The sequence below is a fragment of the Oncorhynchus kisutch genome, linkage group LG18 (genome assembly GCF_002021735.2).
Source record: "Oncorhynchus kisutch isolate 150728-3 linkage group LG18, Okis_V2, whole genome shotgun sequence".
Lineage (NCBI taxonomy): Eukaryota > Metazoa > Chordata > Actinopteri > Salmoniformes > Salmonidae > Oncorhynchus > Oncorhynchus kisutch.
The window spans coordinates 15,396,717-15,416,881 of record NC_034191.2 but is presented as its reverse complement, the minus strand read 5'-3'; the positions used below and the strand labels follow the sequence as shown (position 1 = coordinate 15,416,881).

Here is a 20,165-nt window from a genome sequence, read left to right as displayed (position 1 = left end):
GAATGTTGATTTCCAAGCAGGAAGCTCACATGATCCCATGGAAGGTTCAGTTAGTTCATCAGTGAAATGTAAAAAATCCTCAAAATCACACCATTATTTTGACAATGAGAAAGTACAGGCAGTGTTAGAAGCCTGCAAAGAAATCACCAGTGTTCACCCAGATAATTGTCCTCTATCCCAAGTTCGTAGGAGTCAGAGTGCAAAGCTGGAGGAAGGTTAGAGTTGAATCAAGGTTTGTATCCTTTGTTCAGCCACATATTGTAGAGCCATGCAGATTCTCCACCAAAACAGCAGTAGAGGAGAAAACACCAGCCAGCAGATGTCAGGAAGTAGATCAATCTCCTTCTGGGTCATATAGAGGTTCCAGAGAGAACAGGCTGGAGGGGCTCCACTCCTCATATACCAACCTCTCTTGGCCAGGCTGGTGCCCTCCAGGTGGTAGCCTGCCTTGTCAGCGGCTGCCACCAGGGCCTGGGCGAAGCTACAGTGGGTGTAGAGGGATCCATCAGAGGAGCTGCCCACACTGGACCTGTGGCTGGAGTAGTGACGGTCATCTTCCTCTGAGGCTGACCCCCAGCCGTTAACCATGGACCCTGAGGGACACCGCCAGCTAGAGCATCAGAGATGTGCATGTGTGTGTGTTCACAAATCAAGTAACAATTTTTGATATCCAACCGCACCATGTTTTTAGCCTCCAGACCCCAACCGAGGAAATTCCACGGACACAAAAGCCCTTGAATGATCTTCCATACTGAACATCTTCACTGTGTCTATAGGTTTCAATGGATTCATGTGCTGTGTAATCTTATAATGAGAGTTAATATCAAGTTTCATCTCAGATGGGTTTCTCTGTGCTGGAGGGACTCTTGTGTTCTGGCATGTCACTAGTAGTTTTCTACACTCATTCTGTTCTGGCCTGCCCCTCTCGACACACACACACACACATAAACATGCACACACACACGTTGATGGACAACATAACCGTGGCCTCTTGAGTTTGGCCTGTGTTTGAAAGAGAAAAGTAACACACCTGTCCAGAGTTGAGTCCCAGTATTACCTCAGGTGAAACACCTGTCCAGAGCTGAGTCCCAGTATTACCTCAGGTGACACACCTGTCCAGAGCTGAGTCCCAGTATTACCTCAGGTGACACACCTGTCCAGAGCTGAGTCCCAGTATTACCTCAGGTGATACACCTGTCCAGAGTTGAGTCCCAGTATTACCTCAGGTGACACACCTGTCCAGAGCTGAGTCCCAGTATTACCTCAGGTGATACACCTGTCCAGAGCTGAGTCCCAGTATTACCTCAGGTGATACACCTGTCCAGAGCTGAGTCCCAGTATTACCTCAGGTGACAGACCTGTCCAGAGCTGAGTCCCAGTATTACCTCAGGTGACACACCTGTCCAGAGCTGAGTCCCAGTATTACCTCAGGTGATACACCTGTCCAGAGCTGAGTCCCAGTATTACCTCAGGTGACACACCTGTCCAGAGCTGAGTCCCAGTATTACCTCAGGTGATACACCTGTCCAGAGCTGAGTCCCAGTATTACCTCAGGTGATACACCTGTCCAGAGCTGAGTCCCAGTATTACCTCAGGTGACACGGATGAAGCAGCTCACTAAACAGTGTTGAATCAAACACCTAATGGTTTAACAGTAGAAACACCTGGCTCTCTTATCATGCCTTGTTAAAGCACTCGACACTCTGTGGAAAGTCCTGCAGCATTGACTTAGCAATAATGCCAAATCAATCACTTCAATTCCAAGATGGCATAGGAGTGGGATGTCTGTTTTGATTGTCTTGTCCCATCCCTTGTATATATCGTTTTTTTAAATATATTTTTTAAAATATTTTTAATCAAATTTTCCATCTAAGGACAAGGTCCGTAATAAAACGTTTTCTTAAAAAAATATATACAAATGTTTGAATACAAACCTCTATGGCGTATCCAGTAAACCCTGTATAGAAAATATATAAATATGCTTTTTTCTATTTTTAAAATGTACAAATGTTCCTGCAACCCGCATCACGCAATGTGGTATGTATCTGCTATTTTTAAACTTTAGAACCGGAACCCCCTTCAGTAGCTATCCTGCTAAATAGCAACTAGCTAGTAGTAAGTTAGCCAATGCTAGCTAGCCTGCTAACTAGCAACTAGCTAGTAGTCAGTTAGCCACCGTTAACTCGGACATCGGCCAACCTCAGCCCGGTCAATTCCTGCCAGTCTGCACAGCGCAATATCAACCCAGAGCATATCGGACTGCTTGTCTCTACCTCATCTCCGGATTCCTGCTGCAAGCTCTGAACCTTTACTCCGGATCATCGCAGCAAGCTAGTCTGGACCCCTTTGCTGCCGACACGGAGCCCTGCCAATCCATCACGACTGGTCTGCCGACATAACCATCCGAGGGGGTTTCAACAGGCTCTCCCGTTGCGACATCCCCCTGAGGCCCATCTGTTAGCCTGCTAGCTGTCTGAATCGCTATGCCTCCAGCTCGCCTTGCTACTCACTGGACCCTATGATCACTCGGCTACACATGCCTCTCACTAATGTCAATATGCCTTGTCTATTGCTGTTTTGGTTAGTAATTTTTGTCTTATTTCACTGTAGAGCCTCCAGCCCCGCTCCATATGATTTAGCTAGCACTTTTGTTCCACCCGCCACACATGAGGTAATCTCACCGGGCTCACCAAAATACTCAGTCAGTTAGGAAAGCTAAGGCTAGCTTTTTCAAACAGGTTTTGGGACACTGTAAAGTTCATGTAGAATAAGATCACCTCCTCCCAGCTGCACACTGCACTGAGGATCAGAAACACTGTCACCACCGATAAATCTATGATAATCGATCATTTCAATAAGCATTTTTCCACAGCTGGCCATGCTTTCCACCTGGCTACCCCTACCCCGACCAACATCTCAGCAGCCCCTCAGCACCTCCTTGCCCAAGCCCAAGCCCCCACCCCCGATTCTCCTTCACCCAAATCCAGACATCTGATGTTCTGAAAGAACTGCAAAATCTGGATCCCTGCAGATTAGCTGGGCTCGACAATCTGGACCCTCTCTTTCTAAAATTATCCCCCGAAATTGTTGTAACTCCTTTTACTAGCCTACTCAAACTCTCTTTTGTATCGTCTGAGATCCCCAAAGATTGGAAAACTGCCGTGGTCATCCCCCTCTTCAAAGGAGGAGACACTCTAGACCCAAACTGATATCGACCTATATCCATCCTGCCCTGCCTTTATAAAAGCTTCGAAAGCCAAGATAGCATCGAACAGATCACCGACCATTTCAAATCCCACAGCACCTTCGCCACTATGCAATCTGGTTTCGAATCTGGTCATGGGCGCACCTCAGCCAAGCTCAAGGTCCTAAAAGATATCATAAACCGCCATCGATAAAAGACAGTACTGTGCAGCCGTCTTCATCGACCTGGCCAAGGCTTTAAACTCTGTCAATCACCACATTCTTATCGGCAGACTCAATGGCCTCGGCTTCTCAAATGACTGCCTCGCCTGATTCACCAATTACTTCTCAGATAGAGTTCAGTGTGTTAAATCGGAAGGCCTGCTGTCTGGACTTCTGGCAGTCTCTATGGGGGTGCCACAGGGTTCAATTCTCGGGCCGACTGTTTTCTCTGTATATATCAATGATGTCGCTCTTGCTGCTGGTGATTCTCTGATCCACCTCTACACAGACGACACCATTCTGTATACATCTGGCATTTCTTTGGACACCGTGCTAACAAACCTCCAAACGAGCTTCAATGCCACACAACACTCCTTCTGTGGCCTCCAACTGCTTATAAATGCTAGTAAAACTAAGTGCATGCTCTTCAACCGATTGCTGCCCGCACCCTCCCTAGTGACTAGCATCACTACTCTGGACAGTTCTGACCTAGAATATGTGGACAACTACTAGTTAGACTGTAAACTCTCCTTCCAGAATCAAATTAAGCACCTCCAATCCAAAATTAAATCTTCAATCGGCTTCCTATTTCGCAACAAAGCCTCCTTCATTCATGCCACCAAACATACCCTCGTAAAACTGATTATCCTACCGTTCCTTGACTTTGGCGATGTCATTTACAAAATAGCCCCCAACACTCTATTCTGCAAACTGGATGTAGTCTAACCATTTTATCAACAAAGCCCCATATACTACCCACCACTGCGACCTGCATGCTCTCGTTGGCTGGCCCTCACTACATATCCGTCACCAAACCCACTGGCTCCAGGTCATCTATAAGTCTTTGTTAGGTAAAGCCCCGCCTTTTCTCAGCTCACTGGTCACCATAGCAACACCCATCCGTAGCACGCGCTCCAGCAAGTATATTGCACTGGTCATGCCCAAAGCCAACACTTCCTTTGGCCGACATTCTTTTCAGTTCTCTGCTGCAAATGACTGAAACGAATTGCAAAAATCACTGAAGCTGGAGTCTTATATCTCCCTCTAACTTTAAGCATCAGCTGTCAGAGCAGCTTACCGATCACTGTACCTGGATACAGCCAATCTGTAAATAGCACACCTGACTACCTCATCCCCACATTATTACTTACCATCTTGCTCTTTTGCACCCCAGTATCTCTACTTGCACATCATTATCTGCACATCTATCACTCCAGTATTAATGCTAAACTGTAATTATTTTCGCCTCTATGGCCAATGTATTGCCTACCTCCCTACTCTTCTACATGTGCACACACTGTACATAGATTGTACTATTTTTCCTTTCTTTTGTGTTATTGACTACGTTTGTTTATGTGTAACTCTGTGTTGTTGTCGCACTGCTTTGCTTTATCTTGGCCAGATCGCAGCTGTAAATGAGAACTTGTTCTCAACAGGCCTACCTGGTTAAATAAAGGTTAAATAAAATAAAGTATGTAAAAAGGCAGCAGAGATATGTAGCCCGGTACATCACTGTCAGGAAGCTTAAAAGACAAAAGGGGAAAATGTCACATGCAAAATAATCATTATCTAGATTTTCCAGAAACACTGGAAACTTAAGGAAACCCTCGTGGATGGAAGCTGTTCCCATACAACAGAGCCTATATTGTGAATGTTTCTGGTGAGAGTATGTCTTTATCCTTTCAGAAACTCCTAAAGAAAGCCTTTCCATCGTGCCAACAAAAATATGCCATTCTGGCAGGCGAGACTACAGTCAGCTTAAATGACAGCTTTCTGAGAGGCTTGCTTGGCAGACACAATGAAGTGGCACTTATCCAAACTCACACACACACACAAACACACACACACAATCTCGTGGTCCGCAGACAAGCCCATGAGACAAAAATGAAAAGAAATGTGGATGTCATGATGAAGAGAAAAGGGGGGATACGGTACAGAGCTCAAATGGAGGAGGAAATGTCATGGGGAGAGAGGGGAGAGGGAAAAGAGGGAGTAGCAGGGATGAGAATGATGATGAGAGGGGAACAGAGGGGATGAGAGGGGTACTGAGATGGGGTCAGTGGGGAACAGAGGGGATGTGAGGGGTACTGAGATGGGGTCCGTGGGGAACAGAGGGGATGAGAGGGGTACTGAGATGGGGTCAGTGGGGAACAGAGGGGATGAGAAGGTTACTGAGATGGGGACAGTGGGGAACAGAGGGGATGAGAGGGGTACTGAGATGGGGTCAGTGGGGAACAGAGGGGATGAGAGGGGTACTGAGATGGGGTCAGTGGGGAACAGAGGGGATGAGAGGGGTACAGATATGTGGTCAGTAGGGAACAGAGGGGATGAGAGAGGTGGTCAGTTGGGAACAGAGGGTGACAGTCACAAGTCTGGCCAAGGCAGGCACAGAGAGGAGCAGGCATACCAGAGGTCTGGCACTCATTCAGACACAGAGAGGAGCAGGCATACCAGAGGTCTGGCACTCATTCAGACACAGAGAGGAGCAGGCATACCAGAGGTCTGGCACTCATTCAGACACAGAGAGAGACAGGAGAAGATCAACTAAACCCAAACATGTACCAGCTGTACTGACAGAGTCCCTTTCATACTACACTTCTCATTGGAACACAGCATTAGTCCAGCACTGTAATTGACGTAAAACTCAATGTCTGATTTATGTTTGTGCAGCCCAAGGAAATCAGGAAACTGAGGAAACTCCCTAAAAGTGCTTTTCAATTTCTTGCCCCTGAGCCCTTTCACACCACAACATTGTGGTTTGTGCAGAACCCAGCTTAAACAAGGCCTCAGGGAACTAAAGCTTTCAACCAGCAGCTCACCTTATAACAGCTTTTCTCTCTGAGAAACGATCGGAGCAAATTATCCACAAACTAATGGAAAACTTCAATAAACCTGGGAAACCATGTGACAACTTTAAAACCTTGCACATTCCAATTTTACTGCACTGACTGAAAATACCCAAGACACTAACTACGTTCTGGCCTTTATCTTGCCAGGCTATTTTCTCGTTCTGGCCTTCATCTTGCCAGGCTATTTTCTCTCACACTGCTTTTCTCTTCTAAGAGAAGAAGAAGAAAAAACAAAGAATGCAATTCCTCTGGGTCCAATCCTCCCGCAGAGACTAGCGCAGATAATGAAGTATAAGGAGAGGGAGGCAGTCAAACCAAGGCACTGAGACTTCCTTCCAACTCCACTCCTCCAGCTCAGAACCACTACCTCAGCACATCACATCACACAGTGAGCTTTCAGCCAAACTAACTGCTAGTCTCTACTACTCGTGTCTTTGGGACACAGCTATCCCTGATACGTCAAGGAAACCTTGATCTTGCTGACATCATGTACTGAAAACGCAATTTAGCTTAATCTTTGTGGTCTTGAATTCTGCAACCAAACGTGCTTAATCTACTTTACATGTGCGCAATTCTTTTCAGACTAAGGATTCAGATTAACGATTCTGATTAAGGATTCAGACTAAGGTTCCATTCAATTCTCAAATGACTAGGTATCTAATAACCTTCTCTCACCTGCCCATGTTCCCTGTACTAATGGTCCAGGTCTGTAAAATGGAGCTAGCCACTAGCCAGGAGCAGTAAAAGGGAGCTGGCCACAAGCTAGCCACTAGCCAGGGCCAGTAAAAGGGAGCTGGCCACTAGCCAGGAGCAGTAAAAGGGAGCTGGCCACTAGCCAGGAGCAGTAAAAGGGAGCTGGCCACTAGCCAGGAGCAGTAAAAGGGAGCTGGCCACTAGCCAGGGCCAGTAAAAGGGAGCTGGCCACTAGCCAGGGCCAGTAAAAGGGAGCTGGCCACTAGCCAGAAGCAGTAAAAGGGAGCTAGCCAGGGGCAGTAAACGGGAGCTAGCCACTAGCCAGAAGCAGTAAAAGGGAGCTAGCCAGGGGCAGTAAACGGGAGCTAGCCAGGGGCAGTAAACGGGAGCTAGCCACTAGCCAGGGGCAGTAAACTGGAGCTAGCCAGGGGCAGTAAACGGGAGCTAGCCACTAGCCAGGGGCAGTAAACGGTTGCTAGCCACTAGCCAGGGGTTAGTAAACAGGAGCTAGCCAAAAGCCAGGGGCAGTAAACGGGAGCTAGCCACTAGCCAGGGGTTAGTAAACAGGAGCTAGCCACTAGCCAGGGGTTAGTAAACAGGAGCTAGCCACTAGCCAGGGGCAGTAAACGGGAGCTAGCCACTAGCCAGGGGCAGTAAACGGGAGCTAGCCACTAGCCAGGGGCAGTAAACGGGAGCTAGCCAGGGGCAGTAAACGGGCGTTAGCCACTAGCCAGGGGCAGTAAACAGTTGCTAGCCACTAGCCAGGGGTTAGTAAACAGGAGCTAGCCAAAAGCCAGGGGCAGTAAACGGGAGCTAGCCACTAGCCAGGGGTTAGTAAACAGGAGCTAGCTACTAGCCAGGGGTTAGTAAACAGGAGCTAGCCACTAGCCAGGGGCAGTAAACGGGAGCTAGCCACTAGCCAGGTGCAGTAAACGGGAGCTAGCCACTAGCCAGGGGCAGTAAACGGGAGCTAGCCAGGGGCAGTAAACGGGAGCTAGCCACTAGCCAGGGGCAGTAAACTGGAGCTAGCCAGGGGCAGTAAACGGGAGCTAGCCACTAGCCAGGGGCAGTAAACGGGAGCTAGCCACTAGCCAGGGGTTAGTAAACAGGAGCTAGCCACTAGCCAGGGGCAGTAAACGGGAGCTAGCCACTAGCCAGGGGCAGTAAATGGGAGCTAGCCACTAGCCAGGGGTTAGTAAACGGTTGCTAGCCACTAGCCAGGGGTTAGTAAACAGGAGCTAGCCAAAAGCCAGGGGCAGTAAACGGGAGCTAGCCACTAGCCAGGGGTTAGTAAACAGGAGCTAGCCACTAGCCAGGGGTTAGTAAACAGGAGCTAGCCACTAGCCAGGGGCAGTAAACGGGAGCTAGCCACTAGCCAGGGGCAGTAAACGGGAGCTAGCCACTAGCCAGGGGCAGTAAACTGGAGCTAGCCAGGGGCAGTAAACGGGCGCTAGCCACTAGCCAGGGGCAGTAAACAGTTGCTAGCCACTAGCCAGGGGTTAGTAAACAGGAGCTAGCCAAAAGCCAGGGGTAGTAAACGGGAGCTAGCCACTAGCCAGGGGTTAGTAAACAGGAGCTAGCCACTAGCCAGGGGTTAGTAAACAGGAGCTAGCCACTAGCCAGGGGCAGTAAACGGGAGCTAGCCACTAGCCAGGAGCAGTAAAAGGGAGCTGGCCACAAGCTAGCCACTAGCCAGGGCCAGTAAAAGGGAGCTGGCCACTAGCCAGGAGCAGTAAAAGGGAGCTGGCCACTAGCCAGGAGCAGTAAAAGGGAGCTGGCCACTAGCCAGGGCCAGTAAAAGGGAGCTGGCCACTAGCCAGGGCCAGTAAAAGGGAGCTGGCCACTAGCCAGGGCCAGTAAAAGGGAGCTGGCCACTAGCCAGAAGCAGTAAAAGGGAGCTAGCCAGGGGCAGTAAACGGGAGCTAGCCACTAGCCAGAAGCAGTAAAAGGGAGCTAGCCAGGGGCAGTAAACGGGAGCTAGCCAGGGGCAGTAAACGGGAGCTGGCCACTAGCCAGGAGCAGTAAAAGGGAGCTGGCCACTAGCCAGGAGCAGTAAAAGGGAGCTGGCCACTAGCCAGGGCCAGTAAAAGGGAGCTGGCCACTAGCCAGGGCCAGTAAAAGGGAGCTGGCCACTAGCCAGGGCCAGTAAAAGGGAGCTGGCCACTAGCCAGAAGCAGTAAAAGGGAGCTAGCCAGGGGCAGTAAACGGGAGCTAGCCACTAGCCAGAAGCAGTAAAAGGGAGCTAGCCAGGGGCAGTAAACGGGAGCTAGCCAGGGGCAGTAAACGGGAGCTAGCCACTAGCCAGGGGCAGTAAACTGGAGCTAGCCAGGGGCAGTAAACGGGAGCTAGCCACTAGCCAGGGGCAGTAAACGGTTGCTAGCCACTAGCCAGGGGTTAGTAAACAGGAGCTAGCCAAAAGCCAGGGGCAGTAAACGGGAGCTAGCCACTAGCCAGGGGTTAGTAAACAGGAGCTAGCCACTAGCCAGGGGTTAGTAAACAGGAGCTAGCCACTAGCCAGGGGCAGTAAACGGGAGCTAGCCACTAGCCAGGGGCAGTAAACGGGAGCTAGCCACTAGCCAGGGGCAGTAAACGGGAGCTAGCCAGGGGCAGTAAACGGGCGTTAGCCACTAGCCAGGGGCAGTAAACAGTTGCTAGCCACTAGCCAGGGGTTAGTAAACAGGAGCTAGCCAAAAGCCAGGGGCAGTAAACGGGAGCTAGCCACTAGCCAGGGGTTAGTAAACAGGAGCTAGCCACTAGCCAGGGGTTAGTAAACAGGAGCTAGCCACTAGCCAGGGGCAGTAAACGGGAGCTAGCCACTAGCCAGGGGCAGTAAACGGGAGCTAGCCACTAGCCAGGGGCAGTAAACGGGAGCTAGCCAGGGGCAGTAAACGGGAGCTAGCCACTAGCCAGGGGCAGTAAACTGGAGCTAGCCAGGGGCAGTAAACGGGAGCTAGCCACTAGCCAGGGGCAGTAAACGGGAGCTAGCCACTAGCCAGGGGTTAGTAAACAGGAGCTAGCCACTAGCCAGGGGCAGTAAACGGGAGCTAGCCACTAGCCAGGGGCAGTAAACTGGAGCTAGCCAGGGGCAGTAAACGGGAGCTAGCCACTAGCCAGGGGCAGTAAACGGGAGCTAGCCACTAGCCAGGGGTTAGTAAACAGGAGCTAGCCACTAGCCAGGGGCAGTAAACGGGAGCTAGCCACTAGCCAGGGGCAGTAAATGGGAGCTAGCCACTAGCCAGGGGTTAGTAAACGGTTGCTAGCCACTAGCCAGGGGTTAGTAAACAGGAGCTAGCCAAAAGCCAGGGGCAGTAAACGGGAGCTAGCCACTAGCCAGGGGTTAGTAAACAGGAGCTAGCCACTAGCCAGGGGTTAGTAAACAGGAGCTAGCCACTAGCCAGGGGCAGTAAACGGGAGCTAGCCACTAGTCAGGGGCAGTAAACGGGAGCTAGCCACTAGCCAGGGGCAGTAAACTGGAGCTAGCCAGGGGCAGTAAACGGGCGCTAGCCACTAGCCAGGGGCAGTAAACAGTTGCTAGCCACTAGCCAGGGGTTAGTAAACAGGAGCTAGCCAAAAGCCAGGGGTAGTAAACGGGAGCTAGCCACTAGCCAGGGGTTAGTAAACAGGAGCTAGCCACTAGCCAGGGGTTAGTAAACAGGAGCTAGCCACTAGCCAGGGGCAGTAAACGGGAGCTAGCCACTAGCCAGGGGCAGTAAACGGGAGCTAGCCACTAGCCAGGGGCAGTAAACGGGAGCTAGCCAGGGGCAGTAAACGGGAGCTAGCCACTAGCCAGGGGTTAGTAAATGGGAGCTAGCCACTAGCCAGGGGTTAGTAAACGGGAGCTAGCCACAAGCCAGGGGCAGTAAAAGCCAGGTATCCCAGGTTCCTCCTGCCACTAAAACTGATTTATGCTGATGGAGCGGCTCATCTGCATGTCGTTAAGCAGGTAAATTGTTCCCCCTGATGAGCTGGTGGCTGCACCTGCCGACAGGAGACGTGACCCCCCCCCCCCCCCCGCCCTCCCTGCCAGGGGGTTGATGGGAGAATAATCACCCAGAGAGACACAGCGCTGAGATCCCGGTGGATGTTATACTGCAGACAAATACACCGCCCTGGGATATAGTACCTGTGTGTATTCATCTCAGCCTAACCATGGTAATTTAACACTGCTTCAGGTGGATTCACCTTTAGCTTTAGAAAAATATGTTGTATTATGCAGTTCATTACATAATACAAAGACACACAGACAATACACACAGACAATCTCTCTAGTGAACATTTTTTATGTGCACTGTTTTTATGGGCCCAACGGTGAGAATTTTTTATTTAGTGGCATTTGTTATAACATTAAGGAAACAGACCTATTTACATATTATTATAACAATGACAAATCTATCATGTTGGGCTCTACAGAAATCTGCTCCTGCCCCCTCTCTCCATAGCCTCAAAATGGTGGCCGCGATTAATCTCCGCATATTCCCCTTCCTCCATCTGCCCCTCCTGCTAACCCTGGAGCTGGGACCGTATCTGTGCTGTCAAACGGTGGAAAGCGGGGGAGACTTGTGGAAAGATAAGAAGAAATAGTGGTGTCTTCAGAGTAATACAGTGCAGGAGAGATGCAGCAGATTAGGGCCCAGTCGCAGCTTTATATTCCTCTAAATATATAAACAGCAGCATGTGTCATAGCCGCCACAGCCCATGTTCTATCATCCCACAGAAAAACTACACTCTGGGGTTGCAGTCGACAGGCCAGCCAAGCAGCCGTGTCAATCCTCCCTCCCTCTCTCCCTGTTCCTCTTTTTATAGATACAATATATATCTCCCCCCTCTCTCTGTCTCTCTCTCTCTGTGTCTCTCGATGTGTCTCTCTTTCTCTCTCTCTCTCAATTCAATTCAAGGGGCTTTATTGGCATGGGAAACATGTTTTCACATTGCCCAAGCAAGTGAGGTAGATAATATACAAAAGTAAAATAAACAATACAAATTAAACATTTCTCTCTGTCTCTCTCTCTTTCTCTCTCTCTCTCTCTAGATATGTATCTTCCTCCCTTTCTCTTTGTCTCGCTCTCTCTTCCTCATTCATTATAAATATCTATCCCTTCTTCTCTTCCCTTCTTAGTTCTATCCCTCCCCACTCATAAAACACAGAGCTGCTGCTCCATTCAGTCTGTAGTAGTGGTCGATCGATTAATCGGAATGGTCGATTAATTAGGGCCGATATCAAGTTTTCATAACAATCAGATTATGATTATTTTTTACACCTTTATTTAACATTTATTTAACGAGGCAAGTCAGTTAAGAACACATTCTTTTTTTCTTATTTTCAATGAAGGCCTAGGAACAGTGGGTTAACTGCCTCGTTCAGAGGCAGAATGACAGATTTTTACCTTGTCAGCTCGGGAGATTCAATCTTGCAACCTTACAATTAACTAGTCCAATGCTCTAACCACCTGATTACATTGCACTCCACGAGGAGACTGCCTGTTATGCGAATGCAGTAAGCCAAAGTAGGTTGCTAGCTAGCATTAAACTTATCTTATAAAACAATCAATCAATCATAATCACTAGTTAACTACACATGGTTGATGATATTACTAGTTTATCTAGCGTGTCCTGCGTACACACCGCATCAATATAATCGATGCGGTGTGTATCGTTGCTCCAATGTGTACCTAACCATAAACATCAATGCCGTTCTTAAAATCAATACACAGAAGTATATATTTTTAAACCTGCATATTTAGCTAAAAGAAATCCAGGTTAGCAGGCAATATTAACCGGGTGAAATTGTGTCACTTCTCTTGCATTCATTGCACGCAGAGTCATATGCAACAGTTTGTATATACAACAGTTTGGGCCGCCTAATTTGCCAGAATTTTACGTAATTATGACATAACATTGAAGGTTGTGCAATGTAACAGGAATATTTAGATGCCACCCGTTAGATAAAATACGGAACGGTTCCGTATTTCACTGAAAGAATAAACATCTTGTTTTCGAGATGATAGTTTCCGGATATGGCCATTTTAATGACCTAAGGCTTGTATTTCTGTGTGTTATCATGTTATAACTAAATCTATGATTTGATAGAGCAGTCTGACTGAGCGATGGTAGGCAGCAGCAGGCTCGTAAGCATTCATTCAAACAGCACATTTGTGCGTTTGCCAGCAGCTGTTTATGACTTCAAGCCTATCAACTCCCGAGATTAGGCTGGTGTAACCGATGTGAAATAGCTAGCTAGTTAGCGGGGTGCGCGCTAATAGCATTTCAAACGTCACTCGCTCTGAGACTTGGAGTAGTTATTCCCCTTGCTCCGCATAGGTAAAGCTGCTTCGAGGGTGGCTGTTGTCGTTGTGTTCCTGGTTCGAGCCCAGGTAGGAGCGAGGAGGGGGACGGAAGCTATACTGTTACACTGTCAATACTAAAGTGCCTATAAGAACATCCAATAGTCAAAGGTTAATGAAATACAAATGGTATAGAGAGAAATAGTCCTATAATTCCTATAATAACTACAACCTAAAACTTCTTACCTGGGAATATTGAAGACTCATGTTAAAAGGAACCACCAGCTTTCATATGTTCTCATGTTCTAAGCAAGGAACTTAAACGATAGCTTTCTTACATGGCACATATTGCACTTTTACTTTCTTCTCCAACACTTTGTTTTTGCATTATTTAAACCAAAATGAACATGTTTCATTATTTATTTGAGGCTAAATTGATTTTATTGATGTATAATATTAAGTTAAAATAAGTGTTCATTCAGTATTGTTGTAATTGTCGTTATTACAAATAAATAAATAAGAAATTCGGCCGATTAATCGGTATCGGCGTTGAAAAATCATAATCGGTCGACCTCTAGTCTGTAGTATAGCAGTCAGCCATGTCTGGTATAGACTGGTATGTCCTGTTCAGTTGGTATGAGAGACGCAGTAGGACACAGCCATACTGTCTCACCTTCTCCAATGTCATGCCCTTCACATGTCCCTCTCTCCGCCAGACAGACGGCTGTAAAAGCTTTCAGTGAGTTGTAAAAATGGAAATGGTGCCTCCAGCCTGGAATGGAATATTCCGCACGTGAACTGTATTCTATATCTTCTAGGGAAGATATGGGGTGCATGGCAGCCGCTGACGCTGTGTGTGAGCTAAATCAATCTCTCTCTCTCTCTGGTTCTGTCTCTCTCTCTCTCTCTCTCTGTCTCTCTCTCTCTGGTTCTGTCTCTCTCTCTCTTTCTCTCTCTCTGGTTATGTCTCTCTCTCTCTCTCTCTCTCTCTCTCTCTCTCTGGTTCTATCTCACTCTCTCTCTATCCATGTCTCTCGCCCACCCCTCCTCCCCCTTTGCTCTCCTTCATCTTAATTTCCCTCTCACTGTCCTTTTTAAAATTCATGGAATTTCTTATCTCTTTTTGGGTATGATAATTATAATTCCACAGTCTGCCAAAACCACTTGAACAAACTGGGTTTAAGGTACATGCAATACAGTCATTCCCAGGTGAGACACACATATACAGGAAATTGTGGAATGATAGTCTAATGCCATGAGCGGAATAAAATACAACATTTCATTATAAATCAATGGTTAAAATGCAGTCTGTAACTAGGCAAACAGAATTGTAATACTTACCTACTAGTTTGCGGAACACTTTTCAACCTCATTTTCATGAGCTCCAGCACAATACCAGTTTCAACATATGTGAAAATTGGGCATTTCTAAGTTTAGTAGAAATAAAATATAAAGTAAAAAAGTTCTACATGATGACATCATCAAAAGTGATTTTTGATTTTAAAACAGTGCTTTTCAAACACTATGAGATTTGCAGTGACGTGAAGGAGCAAGAAAAGACCCTCCCTTGGGCTAGAAACATGTTAACTTTTTAACCACAGATCATAGTAACACGCTGTTTTCACATATGTAGACACTGGTTTGGTGCTGGAGATGATGAATTTGAGATTACATTTGTTACGTTACTTGATAAGGGGTCTGTAATCTTTTTGAATTTCTGTGGAATGACAACTGAACATGCTTTTGTAGTTAAACAATTTTTTGTTTTGGAAAACGATTTGTGATTGTTTCTTTGTAATACCCAAATTATTAATAAGAGAGTGGCAGAAAACTATACAACATCAGGAAGATTTGAATTCTAACGAAGTGGGAAAGGAGTTCCAATACCCTTCTCTGAACGGAGACAACAACGTCTGTCACGTGTCAGATTTACATTGTTCTGTCCACATTGTATCAGCGCAGTATCTCACCTGTTACGGAGCTGTCTAGGTTGTCCATGCTGGACCCTGGCGTGTGCTCAATACCATAGAGAGGCCTGGACATCTCATAGCCTTCATCCTCCTCCTCTTCCTCATCCTCCTCATCCTCGTCAGGGATGTCAGTCTCCAGGTCAGACACCAGGGTGCTGGACACGTACCCCACTGGAGGGGCGGGGGCCTGGGGAGGGAGAGGGGGGAGGGAGCCACCCTGCATGAGCCTGTCAGAGAGTCAGAGTAATATGAGTTATCATCATGCTGCAGGTACACACCAAAACACAGACACAGGAGAGGATGGGCTGCTGGTGGGGGGACAGCAAGAACAGGGAAGAGAACAAATGTCAAAATACATCAAGAAAGACAATGCTGGTGAATGAAAGACAGGAGGACATAAAGAAGGAATCCAAGATAGACGAAAGGAACTGTTAAGCTATATTTAGAAATTCTTTCAGATTCTGCCGCTTTGAATAAAATGGGACAATTCCACAAATTCTACGTCCCTCCTCCTTGAATGCCAACACAATGACCCTGTAATTGCAGTTGAAGAGAGTACAATGGGCCCGCTCTCTAGGCCTGTCGACACGAGGCTGTCACCCCCTCACACAGCCCTCTCTGCTCCACTCAGCGCCCGCCTCACGTCACTGACAGCCCTGTTTGTTTGAGGAGTGCCGTGGGGTCTGAGGCGGTCAGCGGCGGGAGGGATTCTGATGTAATTACTGCCTCTTTCCTGTTGTCAAAGATGCTCTCAAACATAGTCATTACTGGCTAACAAGACGGCTCCTTCCTGACAAGTCTTCCCTATTCCCTCTACTGTAATGAATGGATGCCAGTCTCTCCCTCTCTTCCTCCTCCGTTCTCTCCCTCTGATCCTCCGTTGTTCTCTCCCTCTCTTCCTCCTTCATTCTCTCCCTCTCTTCCTCCTTCGTTCTCTCCCTCTGAGCCTTCTTTGTTCTCTCCCTCTCTTCCTCCATCGTTCTCTCCCTCTCTTCCTCCTTCATTCTCTCCCTCTCTTCCTCCTTCGTTCTCTCCCACTCTTCCTCCTTTGTTCTCTCCCTCTCTTCCTCCTTCGTACTCTCCCACTCTTCCTCCTTTGTTCTCTCGCTCTCTTCCTCCTTCGTTCTCTCCCACTCTTCATCTCTCGCTCTCTTCCTCCTTCGTTCTCTCCCTCTCTTCCTCCTTCGTACTCTCCCACTCTTCCTCCTTTGTTCTCTCCCTCTCTTCCTCCTTCGTTCTCTCCCACTCTTCCTCCTTCATTCTCTCCCTCTCTTCCTCCTTCGTTCTCTCCCTCTCTTCATCCTTCGTTCTCTCCCACTCTTCCTCCTTCGTTCTCTCCCACTCTTCCTCCTTCATTCTCTCCCTCTCTTCCTCCTTCGTTCTCTCCCTCTCTTCCTCCTTCGTTCTCTCCCACTCTTCCTCCTTCGTTCTCTCCCTCTCTTCCTCCTTCGTTCTCTCCCACTCTTCCTCCTTTGTTCTCTCCCTCTCTTCCTCCTTCGTTCTCTCCCTCTCTTCCTCCTTCGTTCTCTCCCTCTCTTCCTCCTTCGTTCTCTCCCTCTCTTCCTCCTTCGTTCTCTCCCACTCTTCCTCCTTCAGTCTCTCTGTCTCCTCCTCCTTCGTTCTCTCCCTCTCTTCCTCCTTCGTACTCTCCCACTCTTCCTCCTTTGTTCTCTCCCTCTCTTCCTCCTTCGTTCTCTCCCACTCTTCCTCCTTCATCTCTCCCTCTCTTCCTCCTTTGTTCTCTCCCTCTCTTCCTCCTTCGTTCTCTCCCTCTCTTCCTCCTTCGTTCTCTCCCTCTCTTCCTCATTCGTTCTCTCCCTCTCTTCCTCCTTCGTTCTCTCCCCCTCTTCCGCCTTCGTTCTCTCCCACTCTTCCTCCTTCGTTCTCTCCCTCTCTTCCTCCTTCGTTCTCTCCCACTCTTCCGACAGGGTGAAAAGTGGGCTTCATCTGCCGTGCATGAGCACCACAACAATAGAATGTGTAGCAGCATGGATGTGGGTGGGGCTAAACAAGTGCTTTAGACATTGTGTTCTCACAGTGAGCAGAAGGGACAGTCGTGTAAGTGGTAACACTGGCCCATTAAAATGACATGATTCATGAGTGCTTGTGTTTTGTGCAATGCCGTGACTGTGCAGCGAACATAACACCAAAATAAAACATGGAAGGGAGGAATAAACAGATAGTGAAAGAAAAACACTTCCAGCACAATATCCATTGTAGGCATTCTCATATCACCCCCATTTGAACATTGTACTGTTTTTATAGTATTCCTCTCCAGTGGGTGTACAAACCATGTCTGTTTGGCCATGTCTAGTTGGTAGGCACGGGTGATCTCGTCCAGGTGGGCCTGGAGCATGGGCTGCAGCTCCTCCCGGGGAGAGGGGGTGAGGGTGGCCGTGGACTGCTGGCCAAAGGACACCGCTGCTGGGGACGAAGCCACACCACGAATGGGTGGGGTGGGGACCCTCTCTTCCTCCTCCTCTAGCTCATCCTCCATTCCCTGGTGGAGGTAGGTCTGCACGGGCATGGGAGGACCCCAGCCATCACTCTCATACCTGGGAGGGAGGAGGGGTGGCCACACAGAGACAGAGAGGGAGGAGGGGTGGCCATAGTGTGAGGAAGAGGGATGGGGGGTGGCCATACAGAGAGAGGGAGGAGGGGTGGCCATACAGAGAGACAGAGAGAGGGAGGAGGCGTGGCCATACAGAGAGAGAGGGAGGAGGGGTGGCCATACAGAGAGACAGAGAGAGGGAGGAGGGGTAAGAGAAGTACTCTAACTCAACTTTCTTTCTTCTGGTCATGTGCCAGATTAGTGTGACTAGTGTGACCTTGACTAGTGTGATCTTGACTAGTGTGTCCAAGTGTGATCTTGACTAGGGTGACCTAGTGTGATCTTGACTAGTGTGACCAAGTGTGATCGTGATCTTGATTAGCGTGACCTGGTGTGACCTTGACTAGTGTGGCCTAGTGTGATCTTGACTAGTGTGACCTTGACTAGTGTGACCTAGTGTGGTCTTGACTAGTTTGACCTAGTGTGATCTTGTAAAACTTTCTAAATTACTTTGTAGACTTTGTAGAATGTGGTCATGGCTCACATCAACACCATCATCCCAGAAACCCTAGACCCACTCCAATACCGCCCCAAAAGATCCACAGATGATGCAATCGCTATTGCACTCCACACTGCCCTTTCCCACCTGGACAAAAGGAACACCTATGTGAGAATGTTATTCATTGACTACAGTTCAGTGTTCAACCCCATAGTACCCTCAAAGCTCATCAATAAGCTAAGGAACCTGGGACTAAACAACTCCCTCTGAAACTGGATCCTGGACTTCCTGACGGACCGCCCCCAAGTGGTAAGGATAGGTAACAACACATCCGCCACGCTGATCCTCAACACAGGGGCCCCTCGGGGGTGCGTGCTCAGTCCCCTCCTGTACTCCCTGTTCACTCATGACTGCATGGCCAGGCACAACTCCAACACCATCATTCAATTTGCCGATGACACAACAGTGGTAGGCTTGATCACAGACAACAATGGGATGGCCTATAGGGAGGAGGTCAGAGACCTGGCTGTGTAGTGCCAGAACAACAACCTCTCCCTCAACGTGATCAAGACAAAGGAGATGATTGTGGACTACAGGAAAAAGAGGACTGAGCACGCCCCCATTCTCATCGCCGGGGTTGCAGTGGAGCAGGTTGAGAGCTTCAAGTTCCTTGGTGTCCACATCACCAACAAATTAACATGTTCCAAGCTCATCAAGACAGTCGTGAAGAGGGCATGACAAAACCTATTCCCCCTTAGGAGACTGAAAAGATTTGGCATGGGTTCTACAGCTCCACCATCGAGAGCATCCTGACTCGTTGCATCACTGCCTGGTATGGCAACTGCTCAGCCTCCGGCCGCAAGGCACAACAGAGAGTATTGCGTACGGCCCAGTACATCACTGGGGCCAAGCTTCCTGCCATCCAGGACCTCTATACCAAGTGGTGTCAGAGGAAGGCACTAAAAATTGTCAAAGACTCCAGCCACCCTAGTCATAGACTGTTCTCTCTGCTACTGCACGGCAAGCAGTACCGGAGCGCCAAGTCTAGGTCCAAGAGGCTTCTAAATAGCTTCTACCCCCAAGCCATAAGACTCCTGAACATCTAGTCAAATGGCTACCCAGACTATTTGTATTACCCTCCCCCCTCCACACCACACCACTGCCACTCTCTGTTGTCATCTATGCATAGTCACTTTAATAACTCTACCTACATGTACATACTACCTCAACTAACCGGTGTCCCTGCACATTGACTCTGTACCGACACCCTCCTGTATATTTGGTCATTTTTTACTGCTGCTCTTTAATTACTTGTTACTTTTATCGCTTATTTTTATCCATATTTTGGGGGGATACTGCACTGTTGGTTAGGGGCTTGTAAGTAAGCATTTCACTTGTTGTATTCGGTGCATGTGACTAATACAATTTGATTTGATTTGATTTTGATTTTATAGATATGAGCCGTAAGTGGAGCAGTGGAGGGATTCTTTCATTTCCCATAACGATGCTTATACATGCTGAAATAATACTAGTTGTAAAGAAAATGTTCATTAAATAAATTTGTCAGTGCACACACCACAGGATGTAACTGCTTTCATCTGCGGCCATTAAGAGACTCAGATTTACAGTTCAGAGGACTCCTCATTTGCCAGATAGCCTATTAAACCAGATGAGTCTCACAAACTGGAGATGAGGGTGAGAGGACAGCACGCCTCAACTAGGGAGACGCACAGTTAAAGGATATGTTATGTGTGAGTGTTTCTATCCTGAACAGAAATATGAACATGTAAAGTGTTGGTCCCATGTTTCATGAGCTGAAATAAAACATCCCAGAAATGTACTAACAAAAAGCTTATGTCTCTCAAATGCTGTGCACAAATTTGTTTATATCCCTGTGAGTGAGCAATTCTCCTTTGC

The 20,165-nt window shown here is 48.1% G+C and overlaps 1 protein-coding gene across 7 annotated transcripts in view; it reads right to left on the bottom strand.

Annotated features, from left to right (window-relative positions):
• The window catches only part of LOC109904894 (roundabout homolog 2-like), a 390,578-nt gene that overhangs the window by 9,543 nt on the left and 360,870 nt on the right, over nucleotides 1-20,165 (bottom strand). For 5 of the 7 annotated variants that reach the window (XM_031795440.1, XM_031795444.1, XM_031795442.1 and 2 more), the window contains 3 exons: nucleotides 17,490-17,753; nucleotides 15,199-15,425; nucleotides 408-593 (listed from right to left, as the gene is read on the bottom strand). In XM_031795440.1, the coding sequence (XP_031651300.1) occupies nucleotides 408-593; nucleotides 15,199-15,425; nucleotides 17,490-17,753 (677 nt within the window). The remainder of the gene's footprint in view (nucleotides 1-407; nucleotides 594-15,198; nucleotides 15,426-17,489; nucleotides 17,754-20,165) is intronic. The other 2 variants (XM_031795443.1, XM_031795445.1) reach the window with 1 other exon arrangement.